Source organism: Carya illinoinensis, chromosome 11 (genome assembly GCF_018687715.1).
Source record: "Carya illinoinensis cultivar Pawnee chromosome 11, C.illinoinensisPawnee_v1, whole genome shotgun sequence".
Lineage (NCBI taxonomy): Eukaryota > Viridiplantae > Streptophyta > Magnoliopsida > Fagales > Juglandaceae > Carya > Carya illinoinensis.
The window spans coordinates 11740811-11762482 of record NC_056762.1 but is presented as its reverse complement, the minus strand read 5'-3'; the positions used below and the strand labels follow the sequence as shown (position 1 = coordinate 11762482).

The window sequence follows — 21672 nt, the reverse complement described above, 5'->3', positions numbered from 1 at the left end:
GTTGATTTTTCTATTGTTTACAAATATCTATTTCGAGTTTTATATTTCATATCTAAAAATTGTGGAAAAAACCGTCTGAAGAGCTTGCCTACAGATCTATGCTTGAAGCAAAATTTTCAATCCGCTATGAGTTTAACTTATTCCCCCTCCTATCTGGTGCTATGTCATATTTATTTACTATAGATTTTCCATTTTTCATTTGTTTCTCTGAGTTCTTTCGAGTTATTTGTGTTTATTGTTTACTGGAGTCATGAGTGTGGAGATGTGGTTTTGGCTTTATGTTCTTACTCCAAGTATTTAAAGATGCTTTCTTATAAATGTTTTGGTTGATCCTATCTGGTTCTTGCTTAATGCTTTATGTTCTTGATTACTATTTAATGATGCTTTATTGTCCATGTTTTAGTTGATTAGTCTGATCCTATTTGGTTCTTGCCTTTAGTATTTAAAAGTGCTTTATTTAACATGTCTTGGTTGATTAATCTTATCCAATCTATTCTATATTTATACTCTTGCTTCAAGTATTTAAAGATACTTTCTTGAACTTGTTTTGGTTGATTATAAATTATCTTATCTGGTCTTGCTTCAACTATTTATTAATTATGATTTCTTTAACATGTTTTGGTTGATTAATTTGATCCTATTTGTTCTTAATTTATGTTCTTGCTTTAAGTATTTAAAGATGCTTTATTTAACATGTATTAGTTGATTATAAATTATCTTTTCTTTTAAATGTTTATGTTCTTGCTGAAAGTATGATTATTGCTGAAAATGTCTTTGTTGATTATAATTATGTTTTCTTTTAAATGTTTATGTTCTTGCTAAAAGTATGAAATTGTGCTTTCTTTAACATGTTTTGGTTGATAAATATGGTGCTTTCTTTAATTTGTTTTGGTTGATATTTCTTATCCAATCTGTTCTATGTTTATGTTCTTGATTTAAGTATGAAATTGTGCTTTATTTAACATGTTTTGGTTGATAAATCTTATGTTTTCTATTCTACATTTTTGTTATTGATTCAAGTATGAAATGGTGCTGTGTTTAATATGTTTTGGTTCATAAATCTTATCCAATCTGTTTTATGTTTATGTTCTTGCTTCAAGTATGAAATGATGGTGTGTTTAACATGTTTCGGTTGATAAATTTTATCCAATATGTTCTATGTTTATGTTGTTGAGTTGCCTTGCTTCTGGAGGCACATCGAGCCACCAAGGCAAGGTTGTATACTGAAACTGTTCGAGTCAAAATTGTTTGACTTTAACATCTTTTAGTAGATGAGTATCAATTGTATCAGTCTTGCCTTCTAGAGGCACATTGAACCATCAATGCAAGGTTGTATAACAAAGTTGTTGGAGTCAAATTTTGATATTAACATCTTTTAGTATCCTTGCTTAAGGAGGCATCTTGAGCCATCGGGACAATGTTGTTTTTATTTTAGTTTATTAATATAGCCTATATGGTCAATGTTTATATGCTGATTTTATGTTTCTGGTTTTGTATTTAAAAAATATTTATTTTAGCAAATGGATGATCGTATGAATGAATTTGATCCGATAGAGGAAAATGAAAATAAAAACTCCATTGGGATTAGCTTAGTAAAGCCCATATCTGATGATGATGATGGAAACACTGCAAATACCGAGACCCCTAATACTATCTCTAATAAGGGCTTAACAGAAGTGCAAATGGTAGCCTATGAAACAAAGAAGAGAAAGAGGACTTCTATTGTATAGAATGATTTTGTCAAAATTGAACAAGATTGGGTGAAACAACCTCAATGCAAGTGGTGTAAAACTTTGTTTAAAGCATCTCGATTGAGTTCTACAACTACACTATGTAGGCACTTGCTAACTTGTTTGCCATACCTGGGGTCTAGGAAAAAATAGAAAGTCTTAGTAGTTGAGTCTAAAGAGACAGATGGTGGCTTCACTATCTCAAACTTTACCTATGATTGTAGTAGATTTCGAGAGCTTACCTCTCATATGATACTATACCATAAATGTCCATTTTCTTTAATGGAGCATGTGGTATTTAATAAGTTCATGAGTGCAAACACTCTATATTCGGGAAGAATGTCTTGAGTTGGTGCAAAATAGGAATGTATGAGAACTTATAAGACTGAAAAAACAAAGTTAAAGGCTTTACTTAAACCTATTAACAAAATTCATATCACAATTGACATATGGACTTATTGTCAAAAACTTTCATATATGGTAGTGACGTGTCATTTTATAGATACTGATTGACATCTTTAGAGGCGTGTGTTGAACTTTTATAATGTGCTACCTTCACATACTAGCCTTCTTATTGTTGATGCTTTAGAAAAGTGTTTCCAAGATTGGAGAATTGAAAATAAAATTAGTTCAATTACTGTTAACAATGCAAGTTTTAATGATGTTGCCATCAGGATCTTGAAAGATGATTTTAGATTGAGGAAAACATTGTTTGTTGAAGGGAAATTATTTCATATACGTTGTTGTGCACATATAACTAATTTATTTGTGCAGTATGGACATGAGGAGATTAGAGAGATTGTTGATTGTATGAGAAATGGTATAAAATATCTTCTAGCATCAGAGAGTAGGCTAAAATAGTTTAGTGAAATTGTAACACAATTGTAGTTGCCCTAAAAAAACTGATTTTAGATATGCCTACAAGATGGAACAACACATATGTAATGTTGGATGCTGTTGTTTAGTTTAAAGAAGTTTATCCCAGATATGGTGATAGGATAGTACTTTTGAATGGGTTCCAACTGTTGAAGAGTGGAGCAAGTTGAAAATGTTTGTCAACTACTTGATATGGTTGTGTTGTGTTCATTTCCATTCTCTCAAATTCACTAGCCATCATAGAAAAGTTAAAATGAAGGTGATAGTATTTGCTAGTGGTTTTGAGAGGGAACATCAACCCTTCAGCTAAGAACTTGAAAGACATCCTTGGATCTATTGGAGTTGAATTTGAAGATGATAAGAATGAGTTGCTCCTGTCTGAGGTGAAGGGTAAAGACATTACTGATCTTATCGCATCTGGAAGAGAGAAATTGGCATATGCCCGTTCTGCTGGTGGTGGTGGTGTTGTTGCAGTTGCAATAATGGGTGGTGGTAGCGGTGCTGCTGCTGCTGCTACTACAACAGAGCCAAAGAAAGAGGAAAAGGTGGAAGAGAAAGAGGAATCAGAGGATGATATGGGCTTCAATCTGTTTTATTGAGAAATTAGGATATCATGTTATGTTTCAAGATTACTCCAATTCAAGCAATGGTAGAAATCACAAGTTCATGTTTCTTCATGTTGTCTTTCTTTTTCAATGTTTGGTTCTCTTTTAAGACTGGGAAGTTATACAGAAATCTTACAGATTAACTTAGTCTTGTTCTTTCGAATATTGCACGTTGTTTCCTGGTCCTTGAGATATTGATATGATCTACTAATTCCCAGTGGTAAGAAAATAAAAATAAAAACTACTTGCCATTTTCAATGAAGTAACCAATATTGTATCCGAAAATGATTACCCAATAGCAAACTTATTTCTTTCTTAAGTATGGAGAATGAAGGACATCTTGGGTAAAAAGAGTAGAGATAAGAATGAGTACATGAAATTAATGGTAAGAAAAATGAGTGCTAAGTTTGAGAAATATTGGTGGGAGTGTAATCTGTTGATGCCAATTGCTACGGTATTAGACACTAAACTTAAGATGGTGCTGATCTAGTTTTGTTTTCCTTTAATTTATCAAGAGTTGGAAGCTTCCAAGAATATTGAGGATGTCTCCCAAGTGTTGCATGAGTTATATGATGAGTATATTCAAGAATACAATTCAACTCTTGAGGTACAAAAAGAGCAGGAAAATGCTCGAATAAACTTATCTAGCTGTTCCTCAAGTGTTGGGAGAAGCATGCAGAGTGACTAGTCATTATTTAAATCTTTTGTTAGAAGTGTTGATATAGTGCAACCCTCTAAATTAGAATTGGATAATTATTTAAAGGAGAATATGTATATCTGTGAAGAGCGTTCAGATGCAAGTTTCCATGTCTTGAGATAGTGGAAAGCAAATAGTCTTAAGTTTCAAACTTTGTCCAAATTGGCCCGAAATATATTGGCTACACCAATTAGCACAGTTAGTTCAAAATCAACATTCAACGCAGGAGGCAGAGTCATTGATCCTTATCGAGTTTCATTGTCAACTGAAGCTGTACAGATGTTGTTATGTGGGTTTGATTGGATTAGAGCATTATATGAGCTTAAAAGATCATCAACTAATTCTGCAAGTGTTACATTTATTTGAGTTTTAGGTTGCTATTTTACTATTATATACACCAATTATATATAGAAATACTAACTTCTGTTTTTTCCTATCAATGAAAGAATGTTTCATCAGAAACTCAGATTCTCTTGCCATAACCATAGAGACTCAGTTCAAGTGCAACTAATATTTTCACAGTTTGTGTTGTTTAGTCTATCTAATTTCCTATATGATATTTGGATAGGTTACTTTCAAATATTTGGACAGTTTGACTGTTCTATCTGATTTTGTTTGGGATGATATGAGTCAGACAGTTCAGGTAATTTCTATGTTCTAACTTCTCACCATCCAAATTTCCTAAATTTTCTAAATGAGAAATTAAATTCTGCATTTCTATCAAACACCCCTAGACAATATTACTAAGTAAAGTAATTGAGTAATGATGCAAGAGATTAAAAATGAGATTAATGTTTTTTAGTACATCTGTGCAAGTTATTGTTATGGTAATTTTGTTCAAGTTTGGAAACTTGCTTGCTGTTGTCATGGTGATTTCAAATTTTGTAGAAGTTTGATAACTTGTTGTCATTGTGATTTTGTTGAATTTTGGTAACTACAGTTGTCTAGCTAATTTTGTTGACCTTTGGATACTTGTGAACTTGTGTCATGCTAATTTTGTTTTGGTTTGGTAACTTGCTAAGTTGCTATCATGGTGATTTTGGCCAAAATTGATAACTTCTTGTGTCATGTTGATTTTGTTTTGGTTTGGTAACTTGTTGATTTTATTTTGATTTTGGCCAAGATTGGTAAATCGTGTCATGCTAATTTCGGTAAGAGAATTTGGTTGGTTACTTGTCCAGGTTTATTATCTTATTTGCATGCTAAGTTGCTATTTTATCTTATTTGGTTTGTAACTTACCTATTGCTATATCTGATGGTTTATTTTATTTCTCAAATTTCTTGCATAATTGTATTGTGTAACTGAATTAGAGATATGGCATTGATTGTTAAGACAAATTTGCATTCTTGTCAAATATCCATTAACAATATTACTAAGTTAAAAGTACTTAAGTAATCATGCAAGGGATTAAAAATAACCTTAATTTTTTTGGTGTATGCAAGGTAGCAGTTGGTGTCAAGATTTCTAGCTCCATTCATGAAGACTAAAGACTTTATTGAGTTTACTCCACATTTTTTGTTTTGAAGTTTAATGTACTAATTAGTTCTATAATTTTTTCTTGTGAAGTATTTTTTTGATTCACTTGTTACATTAGGATGTTAATGTCATTAAATGTATCATAGTCATAATAGACTCTTGAAGGCTTCATAATGTAAATTTGTATTTAATTTATTATTTCCAATCTTTATTTATTTAAATTTTTTAATTATTTATTTTGAAAAAAAAAAAGAGTTCCAATATCAAGCCAAGCTCAGATGAACTCGAGCTTGGCTAGTTAACAAACCAAGTTTCGGGCCAAGCTCGAGTTTATTTTACCGGTAAATGAGTTGAGCTCGATCTAAAGCTTAGGCCCACCTTATAAACAAGCCAAGTCCAAGCTCGCTCGTCTTGTGAACAAGTCGAGCTCTCAGAGCCCATGCTTGCTCGAGCCTAGCTCGTTTACAGTCCTTGTACTCTTGCCTCTTCTGTTAGGATTTTTTGAACAAGTTTTTTTAATTTAAATATCAATATGTTTTAAATCTTATTTAATATAGATCATGGGTTTGACTTTTTTTTTTTTTTTTGGGACCATTCTACTATATGAAGTGATGTAATCTGATTTTGGACTTGAGAGATATTTCACTTCCAAACGAGGACAATGCTGACCGAAATATTTTATAGAGAAAATCGAGTACCAACAAGTATAAATGTGTGTGTCTTCTTCTTCTTCTTCTTCTTTTTTTTTTTTTTAATTATAAAAAATTTTATATGCAGTTATTTTTATGTATTTCTTATACACTTTATTAATATGATTAGCTTCATTATTTTTTTAATACAAAATAATTATTTTAGCCAATCACAACAATAGAGTGTAATAATTACGTAAAAGTTATCCTATGTAACAGAATTAATTTTTATTTATTTTTTCAACTATTTGTTTATATATTTTTAAATTAAAAAAAAATACCACTACACCAATATGTACTTTTTTAATTAATAAGTAAAATTTTTTTTGAAAAATTAATCAATTCATTTTATTGATAGAAATTATTGATCCAAATAACATTTTCCTTTAGAAATAAAGATGGATAGGAGACGTGAGAGATGTGGACCATGTGGTCGAGTGAAAAGTCCCCTAAGGCGACGTAAACGTGTATGGCTTGGCAGTTCGCATCGTCCTCTGAGTTTGACTGTTAGGATAACATTAGAATCTTTAATTTTTTCAAAGATTCTACAAATCCAGTGGATCACTGGATGAGGAAATTACTACCACTGCACCAATGGTAGTTACAAACACATTCAACAAAATAAAAAGAAAAAACGTTGGTAGTAATTGGTAGGTTGGGCCGAGTCTCCCTCGGTGACCTTGACTTGGAACAAGCTGCCAGTAATTTCTTTGCAAACACATTTAACAAAGTAAAAAGAGATGTTTATTATTTTCTAATCAACAAAGATATTTATTTATTTGCCTTAATTGGTTGGCACAATCACAAGTCAATTTACATGCTTTCAACCCACATCATAAGGCATGCCTCTGAATTATTCATTATTTTAATTTACACCTTTGTATCCGTTCACTGAGTCTGTCTGTCTGTAAATGGCAAGAGAAATGAGCTTCCCTGCAGCAGTACTCACAGCCCTTTCCGTTCTTTTGCTACTCCATCAAACTTTCAGTGTTAAGGATATTCATCTTGCCGATGCAGGTTGTTCTCCTTCTTCCTGTTGCAATATCCAAAACATAAGCTATCCATTTCGATTAATGGAGGATCCACCAAACTGCGGCGACCCAAGGTATAACCTGTCATGTGAGAACAACATTACTGTCTTATACATATATGGTGGAAGGTACTATGTGCGAGAAATCAATTACAGGGACTACACAATCCGAATAGTAGACTCGGGTATTCAGAGAGATCATTTCTCTTCTATCCCTCGTTTTTTTCTATACGATATTCATAGAAATCACTCACCACATTTCTCAACTCCAACGGGCACATATTGGCATCACTCTAAGCCTGAATCATTACCAACTACTATGGTTTTCTTGAGTTGTGAAAAGCAAGTGAATTCACCCTCTTATTGGAACGTTTCAAGTACTAATTGCTTTACGAACGGAGTATATTCTTCCAACTCTACATCGTCTTCCCAGATGCATAGATATGTTGCATATGATCTAACTCTATATCCAGAGGAGGTGGAGGAATCTTGTCGAATAGAGCAAATATCCCTAATTATATCGACGGAAGCCCTTCAATATACAAATTGCTACCTCGATGACGCGAATAAAATTCAATGCTTTAATGATACTACAGGTACGTACGTAGGTACGCACGCAGAAGAATGCAAGCGTGAAAAATATGCAACACTTTCAAGTAGTAGTCGAGATATTGTTCATGATCTCGACTATTTCGATCTTTTTTAAAATTCTTCGATTTCTAATTTTATATATATTGGTTTGTTTTGGCATTGATCAAAACAGGATCATCATCAGGATTCTTCAAAAGACTGGAGGGCGCATACAATGGTGAGACTAATTATATCTCAAAAAGTTGTTTGAAGTCAATAGTATAGTACATGATGGAACGGCGAATGGTTCATTATGCTTGGTTGTAACATAATTTGAGGAATATTAAAATATTGAGAAATATATATTCTTCTCCATCCTAAAATATTTTAACCTCAACTACACTTTTCATGTGGTAGATATTAATGGTTGCTTAAATTTTAATAGTTGACATATTTGCTATCTATTGAGGAGGAGTCTGGCCCACATGTAAAATTTATAAATAGTAAGATTTTTTTCATCTTGTTGTACGTACTCTGAAAACTATTTAAGTGACCTTGTTGATTCATTATTATGTTTCTATATTTCTTGTAGACGTTGCATCACCCAAAAAGTTGATTCTACTGGTTTTCTATCACGGTAAGAAACTAACAATATCTCGATCCCCTTTGATCTTCTTCATTTTTTTTTTCCTGGTTTTAATATATTGTTATTTAGACTGTGAAGCATGAATACTTGTTCTTCTTAATTACTAGCTAGTATCTCCAAAGAGTAATAATCGAGCTATAACTCTATTAAGAAAAAGGGGTTTTTTAAAGCAGTGCAAGTGCAACAACCTATTAGTTTTCTTTTAGTATAGCTTGGTGAGTTTTCTCCATATATGGGACTATACCTAATAGCAAAAAATGCTTTAGAAGTGTTTTAGACAGTGGACCAGGAAAAAATAAGATTGTTTTAATGAAATTTAAATGAATATGATTAAAAAAACAAACTTTGTTTAATTACTAGCCAGAATTTACAAAGACAAGTACTTTGAGTTGTAAATGTATTAAGGGAAAAAACAGAGGAACTTTTATAATAGTGCAAAAATCTATTTGTTTTCAGAAATAACTATTATTTAGAAATCAATATATCATGAACTCTATTTTTATGTTCTTTCTAAAATAATAAGAGTTCAAATATAAAATAGGAAATACAAAAAAATAAAATAAAATCAAACAAAGATATAAAAATAAAAAATTGATAATTAGTCTATATATTATAGAAGATGAGATTATTTGAAAAATGTAACCGATTCTTTCCTTTGGTGTTATTTCTGCATAGGGCTACTATACCTTATAGCAAAAATGGTAATGGGGACTCCATTTGTGCTTGCATTCTTGATCTATAAATGGCGAATGAGGCATTTGTCAATGTATGATGCTATTGAAGACTTTCTACAAAGTCACAACAACCTCGCACCGATAAGATATTCATACCCACAAATTAGGAAGATGAGCAAGAATTTCAAGGACAAACTAGGTGAAGGAGGTTATGGAACTGTATTTAAAGGAACACTTCGAAGTGGCCAACTCGTGGCAATAAAGATATTAACTAAGAGCAAAGCTAATGGGCAAGACTTTATCAGTGAGGTTGCAACCATTGGAAGAATTCATCATGTTAATGTAGTGCAACTCATTGGTTTTTGTGTTGAAGGATCAAAGCGTGCTCTTGTATATGAGTTCATGTCTAATGGGTCTCTCAATAACCATATTTTTATGAATGAAGGAAGTATCCTCATAAGATACAAGAAAATGCATGAAATTGCTCTAGGGGTGGCCCGTGGTATTGAATACTTGCATCAAGGTTGTGACATACGGATTTTGCATTTTGATATAAAGCCTCACAACATTCTTCTTGACGAAAATCTTAATCCCAAGCTTTCTGATTTTGGCTTAGCAAAATCGTATCCAATAGCTGATAGCATTGTTTCATTGACTGCTGCAAGGGGAACATTTGGATACATGGCTCCTGAGTTTTTCTATAAAAATATTGGAGGCATCTCATACAAAGCTGATGTTTATAGTTTTGGAATGTTATTGATGGAAATGGCAGGTAGAAGAAAGAATTTGAATGCATATGCAGAACATTCAAGCCAAATCTACTTTCCCACATGGGTCTACGACCAATTGCATGATGGAAATGATATAGAAATGGAGGAATATGCCACAAAGGAGGAAGAGGAAATATGTAAGTTGATGATCATAGTTGCTTTATGGTGTATACAGATGGAGCCTAGTGATCGCCCTTCAATGAACAAAGTCGTAGAAATGCTTGAAGGAGAAGTTAAATCCTTACAACTACCTCCTAAGCCTTTCTTTTCATTACTAGAGCAACAAATTGAGCATAATGTGGAGATTTCAAATCAAGATTGCTTACCAATGCATTCAAATGAATCAAGTCAATCCAGTACTCAATCATAGAATCTCTCAATCAATAACATAATTCTATCATCCCTAGTCAAGGAAGCTGGCAGGTCTTCTCATCTTTGATATAACTCAAAGATGTTTCATATTTCTATGCAATAATGAATGTTGGTGTGGTATTTGATAACTCTGCATATTCCTATTGTAGTTTTCTTATTTATTCTCTTTACTCATACTTTGAATTATGGAATGATTTAGTAGAAAAATGTTTAGTAATATTCAAACGATTTAGTCATCTTTTGTTAATTTATTGAATTTGGAGATAATCTTGGTCCTAGTTCACATATTTGTTATGATGCTTTCATAAACTAGTTGCCCGATAGGTTTTTTTTATCTTCGCCTAAGTCAAGTCTGCTAGCTAAAACTAGCTAAATTTAATTATTTTATCATATATATTTTTATATTGATTTTGAAATTATAAAATATTTTAACCTTAAATGAGAAGACATTTTAGGGTGAAATTACCCAATTGTCCCTATATAGTAACTCAACGTTTTACTAATTTACTCAACAAACTGGTTAGTCATTAATCATGCAATTATTTAATAATAAAACAATATCATAAAGTAAATAAATTGCATAATATCAAGATTGGTGACAAAGGAAAACCGTTTAGAGAACTATTTAAAAGTAAAACCCTACAAACAACCAAACCCATAAAAGTCAATTTTATTATTTGAAATTCAAGTACAAGTATGTCTCACTTACAAAACCTTTGTCTAACTATGTTACTTGATAATGACAAACGACCCGTTTGTCTCTACCGCAGTAGCCGTCAGAATCTCTGACAATCTTCAAATATTGGCTTCTCCTGGAATTTCTATGGCTGAATCACGATCACTCAATCTCAAGTTTGAATCAACGATTACACTCATTGAGAGAAACATTATAAAAATACTTGAAAATTCTTCAAAGAATTTTCTTACCAAAATATGCACTGAAAAATGCTCTAAAAAATATCTAAAACAGAATCTTTACAAATCCTAACTAGTAGGACATTTTAAATAGATTTCTAGAAATAGTTTCTAAGTCACAGTGAAACTTTGCTGATGGATTATACTGACAGTTTGTTGGCTCCTGATACTTATCTTCTCACCATTGGTAGTTTCACATTCAAACTCTTCTCTAAATAAGATCTATATTTTGGAACTCGACTTCTACACTTTTGACTTTTTTAAAACACTTCCTACCAACCTCTAGATAAGATCAAAACAACTTTAGATAAAGTCAAAGTATTTTATATTCATCCAAATTACGAAACCCAACATAAGATGGAATCAATCATCTTAGTCATATCCAAACTTATCATCTTAGTCACCTAGTCCTAGCCAAACTCTTGCATGTGCACATAAAACTCAAACTCTCATTCATTTTTGAATTACCTCGAATAACAGTAAGAAAAATTTACACCTCAAACTATATCAATTTCTTCGACTGCATTCCACTATCCATTTAATAAGTTCATTCTCACAAATGCTTAGTTCTAAATGTTACATTTATTCTCATAATAAGATTGTCAACTTTTAATATGATCGGCCAATCCAAAATGTGAAATATATGATTAAGATTGAGTATAAACAGGTTCGGATCTATTTGGATCAATTCTAACTTGACCTTATTAACAATTGAGTTGTGTTGGATTAACTTGCGGGTTCGATCGATTTGAGTAATTCGAGTAACAAAGCATAAAAAATATTGTTACTCGAGTCATTTTCTCATTTTAGTAACCTCATGCTTGGTCCACCACATTTTTATAGAAATTGTGTTTTATACAAGAAAAACATGGTACTGGTGCTTCCCGCACCCCGTCCCCGACATGGGTGAAGGGTGGGGATTGTCCCTTGGGATTTGGCTCCGGACCCAAGGGCGGGACCCTCCATCCTGGTGTCGAGTGGCAATTGGCCATGTGGTCAATCCGTCCCTTGCTGTCCACTACCCACCCAAGGCGGAAAGCAATCGGAAAAAGCAAAAAAATACAAAACAACTGACAAAAAATAACAACTCTATAGATCCATCTCTAAAATACACAAATCTATCATCCAACAACAAATCCAAGAAATTAAAAAATACAAACGACATAGCACAAGGTAAAAATAAAAAAAATAAAATCACCACCACGACATGTTCGTGGGTTTTAGCAAAGGAACTCAGCCATGAAGAGTCGTGGATTCGCAAACAAACCCATGGCCATGCTTTAAAAACAAGACGTCAAGAAGAAAAATAAAAAACTAAATATGGGAAAAGGAGGAGGACGGCGGGGTTGCCCGCGCTGCTTAGGCAAGGCCGAGCTGGTGGACGGTGGGGTGGCAGGGGGCGGTGCCTTGCCACCTAGCCCGAAAACATGGCACTTATTTAAATTTTCTTCTTCAATTTATTTTTTTATTTTTTTATATCCTTTGTATTGTTATCTAATACTAACAAATAACATGAACCTGCATAATGACTCGACATAGCCCAGCCTGATTAACAAGCCAACTAATACCTCTAAATTTGATTCGACACAGCCCAGCTTGATTAAATCTCCTCATGATTCTAGTTACTAGAAGAGATGGACTTTTTCTATTTCATGCAATTAATTGAATTAGGCTCAATATTGCAGAGCATAGATTATCTAAGATCCTTTTAGAAATTAAAGTTTATTGTTAAAATATATAATAGGGATCATAGCAAGGACAAAGGCAGTCTAACCAACTCCAAGTCTATGCACTTGTGAAGGTGAAGGCAGGAGAAGATGATGTTGGGATAGGTATCTTACCACTAATTCTAACCAATATAACCTGCAAATTGTCTAACTTGGGTATTATAATAAGTTTCATCGTATATATATAGGGGTGAAAAAAGACTGGATCAGACTAAACTAGTAGGTCCGGTTTGTAAGAGGTCCAGTGTAGTATTGGTTTTTAATAATTGAAATCGATTCTAAACCAATTTGGTACTAGTTTTTATATTTTAAAAATTGATTTAAACTGAACCGGACCGGTATATATATTTATAATTTTGTATATTATATATCATTTTTTATATTATATTATATATTATATGTTAAATTGGTAATTAATATGACATAAAATTCTAATCTTATTATTCAAGTCTATTAATCTTATAACATAAAATTAGTCTTATAATTTTTAATAAAACATTTGATGTAACATATAAATTTTAGCCTTAAACATAAACATTAATATTAAGTTATTAATATAAATTTACTTTTGATATTATATTATATATATATCAAGGATAAATACATTTTTAGCATAATAATTTATGATATATTTATATTCTTTTTGTAAATACACTTTTACACATTTGATCATATATGTACTCATATATAAAATCTAGAACTTGTATAAACTACAGATAAATTTAAGACTATACAAGTATATGTTAATTATTATAAAATAATGTACTTATAATATAATGTAAATAGACTGATAGTTTAAGATATGTAAATATCAAATTATTACTAACATAGATAATCTGTAAAAATGGAAAAACCGGATTGGACTGGACCAAAACCAAAAAAATCAGAAGTTCTGGTTTCAGTAGTGAATCAGTTCAATCTCAATTCTTAAATTCTCAAAACCGATGTACACCAATTTGATTATAAAATATGTACAAAACTAGACCGATTACAGCCTTTTTTCACCCGCAATATTAATGAAGCCATTGGCTATTTGTGTGATAATCTTGACGTACATGGAAATTAATAGACCTTGTCACATCATTACAACTAGGAAACTTAAAAAGCGTGCTTGAGATGATGAGTCAGCAGGAGGAAAGGAACATTGTGTTTGGGTGACAAAAAGGGATGATGCATGGCTTTCAACCCTATAGGGTTGTAGGCATGCTTATTTTCACCACAAATCTTGCATGTATCTTCGACTTTTCTCTTGGCAAGTAAGGGTGTACAAAAAATCGTGGAACCAGCTGTGACCAACACAAACCAGCCACTGGAGGTAGAAACCAGCCAAAACCAGCAGGGAATCAATCGGTGGGTGGAAATGTTTTAAAAAAGTCAATTGTCGTCGATTCGATTACAATTTAAGACTGGCTCAAACCACTGAATCAACCGATGTAATAATACATTATTTTTTTTTAAAATTATATCAATCTAAAACGATGTCGTTTCACTTAAGTTTAAGTAAAATTACATTTTACTCATGTATTTGTGTTTTAAATACAAATTAAATGACGTCATTTGGTATTAAACCAAACAGCATCATTTTATCTATAAGGTACATAAAAAAAATAAGTAGAACGATGTCGTTTGGTATTAAACCAAATGGCGTCGTTTCAATAATATGTCGTCTTCTACCTTCCCTTCTTCTTCCCCATTTCACTACTCTGTTTCTCAACCTCTCTCTCCTCTGCAGCTCTCTCAGATGACCATCACTGCTAGGGGGAACCAAGAACCAACCATGAAGCATCGGAGAATAGCCAGAGTCTATACGGCAGGTTTTTCTCCTCCCCATCGACTGGTTACAATCGGTTGCTCCACCATTTTCCCTCTGGTTGGCGCCAGTTTTGCCAAAAAGCCGCACCGAAGGAGTTGGTTTTCACCCCTACTGGAAGTTATCCTTGCAATTTGATTTAGAAAAAAAAAAAAAAGCTTCAAATCTTGTGACATCCCTCATTTTTTTTGTGTTTTTAACTAGTTATTTTACTAATTATTTTATGGATTCTTTTATTTTAAATTGATTATTATTATTATTATTATGGTATTTTATTGTTATTACTGCCTAAGTTGTCTAAATTATTTTAATGAGCCTTTTCTCATTATTATTTATTGTCTAATATTTATTGGCTCTTTATTTCAAATTATTATTGTTGGGTTTTACTATTTTATTTTACTTAGTTGCTGTGTTTTAAAGTTAAACTAGTATTTTAAATCCCACTGTTAGATCAGTTTAAAGACCCCAAGATGAAAGGCCTCGATTTAATTTCCTTCCCCTTTTCTTTTTTTCCTTCTTCTTTTTCCCTTTTTCTTTTATTTTCTTCCTCTTTCTATTTATTTCCCTCTATCTTTTTCCTCTCCCATGCGTCCGACTCTTCCCCTTCCCCTCTCTACCCATGCATCCCTCAACCCGCAACCCCGCCATGCGTCGCCTTGTGGCATCACCAGCCAGCTCGCTAGCACCACTGCACGCCAACGACCCACCTCCACCAAACCCAGCCTCCACCTCGCCACTGTCCCCTCCCATGCACCTAACAAAGACCCATGGGTTTAACCACCCAACTCCACCATCCACCATCACCTAGCCACTGCACCACCACCAACAGCTTCCCCTTTCACCGGTGACCTCCCCTAACCAACCTCATGCCCCATTATGGCCCCTAGCCAGTGCACTCTCTCTAACTCTCCCATGGCCTCTCTTTATCTCATTGGCCCAATCTCCATCATGCACTGCCACCCATAGTCACTAGCCATCACCATCTACTCCACTGACTACCATAAGCCCCTCCACGCCCAGCTCAAGCCTCCCTTACCTCCCCTTCAATTTTTTCCTATTTTGAACCCATGACCAGTCCTAGTAAAATCACTGTCTGTCACTGCTCCGCCACTTTTGGCGTCAACCGCATTCTTGCACACCTTTGATCTTCCATAAATGCCTTTCTATTATTTTAAGTAATTTTCCAAATAATTTATTGAGATTTAAATATATTTTTACACTAACTTGTTTTCTGTAGTCTAATTGGTTGTGAAGGGCCTTGGGTCCGAGAAGTAAAGATTTATGGATTGTGGTTGCTGTCAGATGTGGGCCTTGGGCCGGATTGGAGGATTGATTTATTTGTGGAGTTGGACTATGATTGATGTATTTTTATCTGATGTGTGATATGCCATGATATCAAATATATTGTTTACATGCATTTTCATGTGCTATATTTGAAAACTGGGTTTTTGTGTTAATAAAGGATTTTTGGATGATGCGTAATGAAAGGATTGAAAAGAATGAAAGAAGGGAAAATAAACTGTACGGATGGTGGTAAGTATGGACGGTGGTAGAGTCCCGATTGTGATTCCAGCCTACATTACAAGCTATAGGGATGGTGGTAAGCATGGACGGTGGTAGAGTCCCGCCTGTGATTCCCGCCTATAGTACAAGTTGTAGGGATGGTGTTAAGTCCCGCCTGTGATTTCTACCTACAGTGACTAAATGAATAGATATTTATATGGGCCAGTTTTTGGAAAAAATGACAGTTTATAATTAAATAGATACGACCATTTTCTGAAAAAATAGTGGATATGTTTAGGCCATATTCTGGAGAAATGGCGAATGATATTTAATAGCGTGTTTTGGGCCAAATGGAATTTTTGGCGTGCGCTGGAAAAGTGGTCATTTTTGTGGAAAATGATGGTTTTCTTTCTTGCATGTTTCATCATGTGGATGTATACATGTTGGTTATATTTATATATTTTTATCTTGTGGATTGTTTGGTTTGTTATTTACTGGGACTCATAATCTCATGTCGTATTCCTACCCTACAGTTTCTTTTTATGGAATCATTGATTTTGATGCATAGGATGACGTTGAGCCTGAGAGATTGACTTCGCCGAATAAGTGACATGTGGTTGCTTTTTTATCATGGGGTTTGTTTCCCCTTTTTCTATATGTTTGGACTTTTGCTTTATCTTCGGTGGATAGATGTATAACCTTTTTGAAAGACTTTTATTTTGGTGGGTCTATATTTAAAATTCTAGTACTTCGCATACTACCTTTTACTTATTCGCTGACATTTTGTTTTTGTTGTACACCTTTGCATGTTCACTTTAAGCACTTCACGTTTGAGATGTGTAACCTGTGCTGTCATTATCCTGATGTCGCGATTTTCACCTTTTCGCACATGGGAGTCAGGGGCGCCACAAGTGGTATAAAAGCAGTTCGACTCTGGGTAAAACCACATATCCCGTAGGTGCAATACTAGAAAATTTTAAAGCTTTAATTTGAATTTATTTTGTTTAATTTGAAATTATTTTATTTTATTTTGTCGAATTTATTTTATTTTATTTTAACTTGTTCTGTTATGCTCCTGTTATGTGAAAAGTGGGGTTAAGGGTTGCACTATGATAGGAAGATGGTACGACCAAGAACGCCATTGATAGGTATGAATATTTAGCATAGTAGGTCTGAACTCTTTGCGATTTGGTTTACTTTTATAATATCGAGGCTTAAAGTGAATGGCATGGTCTAGTCGATCTCTTTGGAGTAGGAACTAAAGTCACAATTGAGTAGGGGAATAACTTTAAATCACTTTAATTAAGGTCTTAGATTCTGTGGAGATATCGAATGAGACTTTATAATAGAAGGTTGTAAGTTCAAAAAACTTCAAGGATAGATTTATGAGAATTTCACAGAAGGTCTAAGGTTTTGCAGACTTTAGGAATTGATTTGTTATCATTTAATGTTTTAGATTTTGAAAGTTTCGGGAGATGATTATTTTATTATTTGATATAAGTTCATCGATCTTGCAGATTTTGAAAAATGATTATTATATAGTTTAAGGTTTTAGAATTGCAGACTTGAAGGACTGATTTATAATAAGATTTGAGTTTTTAGTTCCACAGACTTGGTATGCTAGCTTGATCTATTATGGAGATTGACATTGGTTTTGGGTTATTTTATAGCATTTTTTCTCTTGTAAACCCCCAAGTGTAATGATGTTATTACGGTATTCTTTCGCCACAAGTGAATGTTAATTAATAAACTTGAGACTAGACTGTTATGTGGATGGCTACCGGCTCTTCTTAAAATATATATATATATATAAATGGGTTGAACTAACATGCATAACTCATTTGACATAATTAATAAAATTTTAAATAAAAGTTAAAATATATATTTATTAGTAGTTATAATATCCTAAAAAATATATATCAATATTTTCAAATTTAACATATACTGAAACTAATATTACAAACCATACAATAACAAATATGAGCATTAACGTCATGTTTCATATACATTTGGGTCTGGTTCCGAAAACTCGGGTCTTTAATAATCCACATGCACACTTGTAGAAAATACAGAGAATTGGGGGCCTTGGTGGAGACCGGGGAATCTTCGATACTTAAGTTAGTATCTCCTTAATAATTTGTGCAAGAGTGAAAATGAATTAGAGAGAGTTCTTCTTAGTTAGGAATCGACTTTCATACCGGATTTTTGAGGGGGGACAGCCCATACCCTGTCTCAATAAGTATATGTCCCATCAACTATTTACTTAGTCAAAATCCTTTAATGCGACGTGACTCCTAGAGTGGCGCAATTAATGCAGCATGGAGTCTAGGGATAAATGCCATTAATGCAGCGTGGCTTCCTGACCTTTTTATCTCGTGGGTGCACATTGTCAAGCTCCTCCATGCTCGCTGTCAAAAGATCAAGGGCTCTCCATACTTCCCGCCCACCTGACTACGCAGGCTCTCGAGTACTACGTGTCAAAGGGAGATACTGGACGATGAGTCTTTTCATCTTTACCCTTGGATTTTCCCGAGTGGTTGTGGTAGTGGGTCAGCTTCAACTTTTGGGTTGGGCGGCCTTAGCAGGCCGAGGGGCCATCCAGCTAGGCCGAATCTCCCTTATATGGGCTTGCCTTATAGGCTTTTAGTAGGGGAAAATCTCCTTACAATAAGCATAGGTCATAAATTACAATCCCAATAATAAAAGCATAAGCATACTAAGAAATACCAATATTACAACTTAACAATAATAAAATTTTAATTTTCAAATAAAATCTAAATTGGTCAAAACAGGTTGATTTCGTGTTAAGTAGGTTAACCAGTTAAAAAAACTTGTCTTAACGGGTCAAACTATTATTGATCCGAATCCGTTAACATCAGACCCAAACCTGTTAATTTCGTATCATATTTGTGTTAGATTCATGGGTCATGTCACATATTACCACTCTTAATTTTATCAATGAGAATTGAGAATACGATTTTACTTGCATTTCTCTCTGAAAATGGCATACTTACTTCTGTAAAAATAAAGTACTTTTCTTAGGTCCCTAGCTTCCATAGATATATTGGATATATATATATTATATATATATACATATAGAGAGAGAGAGAGAGAGAGAGAGAGAGAGAGAGAGAGAGAGAGAGTTGGAAGCTGCTGAAATGGGAGCATCTGAGAAGGAATGTGCTCCCTTTCCAAAAATATTCTTGGCGAAGGCCCAACAGAATATCCTCTTTGAATGCTCTCGAAACAAAAAGGGCCTCCCTTTTCGCCACTCATTTTGCTGTCATGTCTTTGAATTGTGAGCAAGGAGCACCTCATATATCCAATATTGCCTGAAGAATCCGCATACATATTTGGAAAAGCCAACAATGGGTATTCCCTCCATCCTCTGAAAAGTATCAATTTGCTTTACAAGTTTCAGATAATTTATTATTTTTATTATTGGTTTGGATTATAGATCCTAATTAAACAGAAAGGCCCAAGTTCTACACATTGAATAACTATTGCAAAGTTTATATTGACATGTTGTGCTTGAGTTGATCCATATAATTGAATGATGACTTAATACGACACAATTCGCAAGCACAATTTGCCACCCTTCACTTATCAATCAATTAATACTAATTACAATCTCCAAATATACAAGCTGTGTACAAGCCTTTTATAAAAATGTGGGTACCATCAAGAAAAAGTGAGTTTTCACACTTTTTGATAATGGGTCCACTTTTTTATAAAGAACTTGTGTGAGACTTGTATATTTAGAGTTTTTATATATAATTTCTCTTATAATTATTTCTCTTATAAATAGTAATGAGCAATAAAACAAATTTCTTACCAGATTGATAATATGATTTTCATGAAATCTATTAGATCTACTTTATAATAAAAGTTATTTTATAATATGACGTATTACATCAAACCACATCAGTTTATATGTTTACTTTTCTATAATTTCAGCTTTGTGGTTAAAGTATTTTTCTAAATTTAATTATTTTAAATTTTAATGTGTAGTCTAGTGCCGATATGTGGATTAGGCCTATGCACAAAAGGCCTTGGGCCATATCCATCCGTAATACCCAGCCTGGTCCACCTGAACAAAGTCGGTTTCATCGGGTCAAACTCCAATACGGGTTTAAACAAGTGATTATCGGTCGAAACCGATCACCGTCCATTCCCTAGCTCTCTTCTCCTCAAACCCTATCCTCCCCCCACTCCATTCCTCCTCTCCGTTAGACGTCTTCCATTTCTGTTTGCCGTCGACCATCTGTTGCTGTTCGCCATCGGTTAGATCTGCACACTCTGAGTCACTGGTACTTCTCCCCTCTGTTACTCTCTCTTCCCGTTATTCCTTTTTCACCGATCCTCAACCTTTGCAAGTTTGTAACAATTTTTTATTTTTTCTCTGTTTATTTTATCTGCAATTTTCTGATTTGGACATTTTAAGAGAAGTCTATTGATTTGTCATGTTTTTGAGAAGTCTGTTAATTAAAAAAGAAGTGGCCCTGTAAGTAGTCAAACAAGTCCAGGATTTTTATCCAAGTTGAGAGTTTTTGGGGATGGAATATATAGACCCTTGGGTTGGTTTTCTGTCCTCCCCTAGGAATCATTTAGGAGAGACTCCAGTGTAACGAGTAAAGCAAACACAAACCAAACTTTAATGGCAAATACAGTGAAAAAATATAGGTTTTTGGGTTCTGTTTTGTTGTTGAGAAAATGTAGCATTTTCTGAGTTTGTTTTGTTTCGTTTCTTGAGTTTTCTTTTAAATTGTAGTTGAATCAGGGCATTTACTGATTTGGGACATGCCCAGAATAGATGAGAAAATTATAGAATACCAACTGAGAGTCAACCCAAATGTACAGCCGGTTTAGAAAAGAAGAGGAGCTTTAGTACTGACAAGTACATAGCCATTGCGAAAAAAGTCGACCGGCTTCTAGCAACCTGGTTCATTAGAGAAACCTACTACCCCGAATGGCTCTTGAACGTGGTACTAATGAAAAATTCAAATAGGAAGTGGTGGACTTGCGTGAATTTCACTTACCTCAACAAAGCATGCCCAAAGGTAAGCTACCCCCTACCCCAAATAGACTTAATCGTATACTCCACCGCAGGACACAAAATGTTGAGTTTCATGGATGCCTATTCAAGATATAATCGGATTCAGATAAGATTGGTTGAGCAGGAAAAAATGGCATTCGTAACTGATTGAGGGCTCTACTATTACAAACTCATGCCCTTCGGCTTGAAAAATGCTGGAGCAACATACCAAAGGTTGGTAATTAGGATGTTCAAGGAACAAATAGGGAGTAACATGAAAGTGTTTGTTGAGGACTTATTGGTCAAGACCAAAGAACTGGAAAATGTAGAAGACCTGAGGGAACTCCAACAAAATATACTTCATAAAAATACAAAAGTTTTAAAGGGAAAAGATCCAAACTTCTAACCAAAACACAAACTCTTAAATCTCAAGGTTTTGTCTCTTTTTCAAATATCTCCAAGAACTCCAAAAGTTCAAAAAATCTCTTCTAACATGTTCATAACACACTTCTAAGAACTCATGCTTTTAATCAACATGTAAAAGTC

At 33.7% G+C, this 21672-nt stretch overlaps 2 protein-coding genes across 2 annotated transcripts; both read left to right on the top strand.

Annotated features, from left to right (window-relative positions):
* The first annotated feature begins 1520 nt into the window (after window positions 1-1520).
* On the top strand, window positions 1521-3488 carry LOC122282208 (60S acidic ribosomal protein P2-2-like). Its single transcript, XM_043094158.1, has 2 exons — window positions 1521-1685; window positions 2873-3488. Exons 1-2 carry the CDS (start codon window positions 1521-1523, stop codon window positions 3203-3205), a joined length of 498 nt encoding a protein of 165 aa, XP_042950092.1. The 3' UTR covers window positions 3206-3488.
* Window positions 3489-6910: 3422 nt separating this feature from the next.
* On the top strand, window positions 6911-10322 carry LOC122280777 (LEAF RUST 10 DISEASE-RESISTANCE LOCUS RECEPTOR-LIKE PROTEIN KINASE-like 2.3). The gene is made up of 4 exons (XM_043091794.1): window positions 6911-7700; window positions 7868-7912; window positions 8267-8311; window positions 8996-10322. Exons 1-4 carry the CDS (start codon window positions 6986-6988, stop codon window positions 10132-10134), a joined length of 1944 nt encoding a protein of 647 aa, XP_042947728.1. The 5' UTR covers window positions 6911-6985; the 3' UTR covers window positions 10135-10322.
* Window positions 10323-21672: the final 11350 nt, after the last annotated feature.